At 52.5% G+C, this 1,832-nt stretch overlaps 1 protein-coding gene across 1 annotated transcript; it reads left to right on the top strand.

The window, feature by feature from the left end:
- The first annotated feature begins 372 nt into the window (after positions 1–372).
- NGA_0681310 (uncharacterized protein) lies at positions 373–1,649 on the top strand. Its single transcript, XM_005852641.1, has 3 exons — positions 373–508; positions 636–1,017; positions 1,193–1,649. The coding sequence occupies exons 1-3, from the start codon at positions 417–419 to the stop codon at positions 1,340–1,342; spliced, it is 624 nt and encodes a 207-aa protein (XP_005852703.1). The 5' UTR covers positions 373–416; the 3' UTR covers positions 1,343–1,649.
- The last annotated feature ends 183 nt before the right edge of the window (positions 1,650–1,832 follow it).

Raw genomic sequence — 1,832 nt, forward strand, 5'->3', positions numbered from 1 at the left:
CAGAGGCGGGCGTGGAGGGGGAGGGGGACGAGGGACAGAAGGGCCTGGAGGCAGGCAATAAAGAGGGGTATAGCGGGATGGCTGGCAACACCCAAAAGAAGGGGCAGGAACGTGATAATGTAGCACCACCGAAAACGCCAAGGCCATCCAAAGCATCGAAAGGCACATTGGTTACTTGATTTGAAGCGTCTTAGGCCTTTAATAAGCTTTTCTTTCATGGTTATATTGGGGGGGGAGGGAGGCCGTTCCGAGCCGCTCATTTGCTTTCTTCTACGAGCTAGGCCTTAAACAGAGACGTGGTCAAGTGCGGACTCATACACGTTACCTATTATGCCCCTTGAGGCCCTACATCCAATTATCACACCGTGCTTCTTCCAGGAAAAACTCATGATGCCTATGTATCCTCAGGTGGTACCATGCTCGCTCTTCGCACAGCATTTTTCATCCTTTTGCCCGCTCTGGCTGCCGGGTTCCTCATGCCGACGCCCTCTTTGTCTAAGCCTTTCAGGTGCGTTGGACTCGTCCTTATACCCATAAAAACACTCAACTTTGTTAATTTTCCCAATAATCTTAAATTTGCTAACTTGTATTACCTCATGATCAATGATGATCGCTTGATTTTTCCACATAAGCAGCATTATCACTCGCTCCCGAGGTGTTCCGGCCCGTCTGCCCGTCACTGCGCTCAACAGTTGGGGTGGGAAAAAACAAAAAACTACCCGTGTAGCAGTAGAACCAGAGGTTATTGCGCCTGATTATCGTGTGGCTGCCGGATTTTTCCTCGGTGGGGTTGGCTTGGCGCTTCCCCCTCTGTCAAATCCTGGCGCGGGTTTGCCGTTGGCCTTAATAGGCGCTTTCTTAGCAAGCCGCACCCAAAAAGTACGTTTTGTTTTCGATGAGGAAGCAATGGAAGTCATGACTGTTGGCGCTGACGGTCAGTCTCTGTCGATGGAGCGGGAAAATTTTGCCGTGGGGGGGCGCAATCGCTGGACTTACGCGAGTTTCACGAACTGGGAGGTAAGAATCAATCGTTCATTTTTTCTTTGCGACCGTGCGCGTAAAATGTCGCGTGGATGTTTGTCTAAATATTGGAATTTCTGCTTGCTTCATTCTCCCCCACCTCTACTTCAACTATATTTGCACCTCGGGTCTCCCGCTCTCCCCCGCCTTCTGCCCCGTCACTTCCCGGCAGTTCTACCCCTCCGAGCAAGTGCCTGTCCTGGTCTATTTCAAAGAGACGCAGACCAAGCCAGAGGGACAAATCCACTTCTTCCCCGTGATTGGAAACCCGGCCAGGCTCCTGGAAAATTTCAGGAAGTACGTGCCTTTGCCCGGGAAATGAGGGATCGGGAAGGGAGGACAGGGGCGGTGGGGAGGCAGGGCGGATCATGACGTGTTGTGACTGCAGCGCCGCAGCGGTTGAAAGATAGGAGTGGTAGTTGAAATACGATTGGAGCCTGTTCGGCAGTGCTGAAAGGAAAGACAGGGGACTGAACACGCACGGCTTGTTATGGTGTGGCTCACGGTGAAAGCTCCCAAGCAATCATGGCATTGCTCGCTCTCGTCTTTTATTTTGCTTTCGATGTCCGTAGGTCCTCTTTTGACACGTTCTAAACAGAACCAAAAGTGGTGCTTCTGCCCTGCGACTCAGTTTCACACCAAGACGCACGATTAATCCCCGACGGAGGCGGTCCGAGGCCTCATCAAGGGCAGACCTTGCTCCTCGTGTGCCCACAACCGCCCCCCTGCCCCTTCCCGCCTCGGATTCACTGCTCCCGTAATTTTTCGTGTGCAATCACCGGTATACTGTCCTTCGCCTGCTGCAAGACAAC

This window comes from Nannochloropsis gaditana, assembly GCF_000240725.1.
Source record: "Nannochloropsis gaditana CCMP526 unplaced genomic scaffold scaffold1035, whole genome shotgun sequence".
Taxonomy (NCBI): Eukaryota; class Eustigmatophyceae; order Eustigmatales; family Monodopsidaceae; genus Microchloropsis; species Microchloropsis gaditana.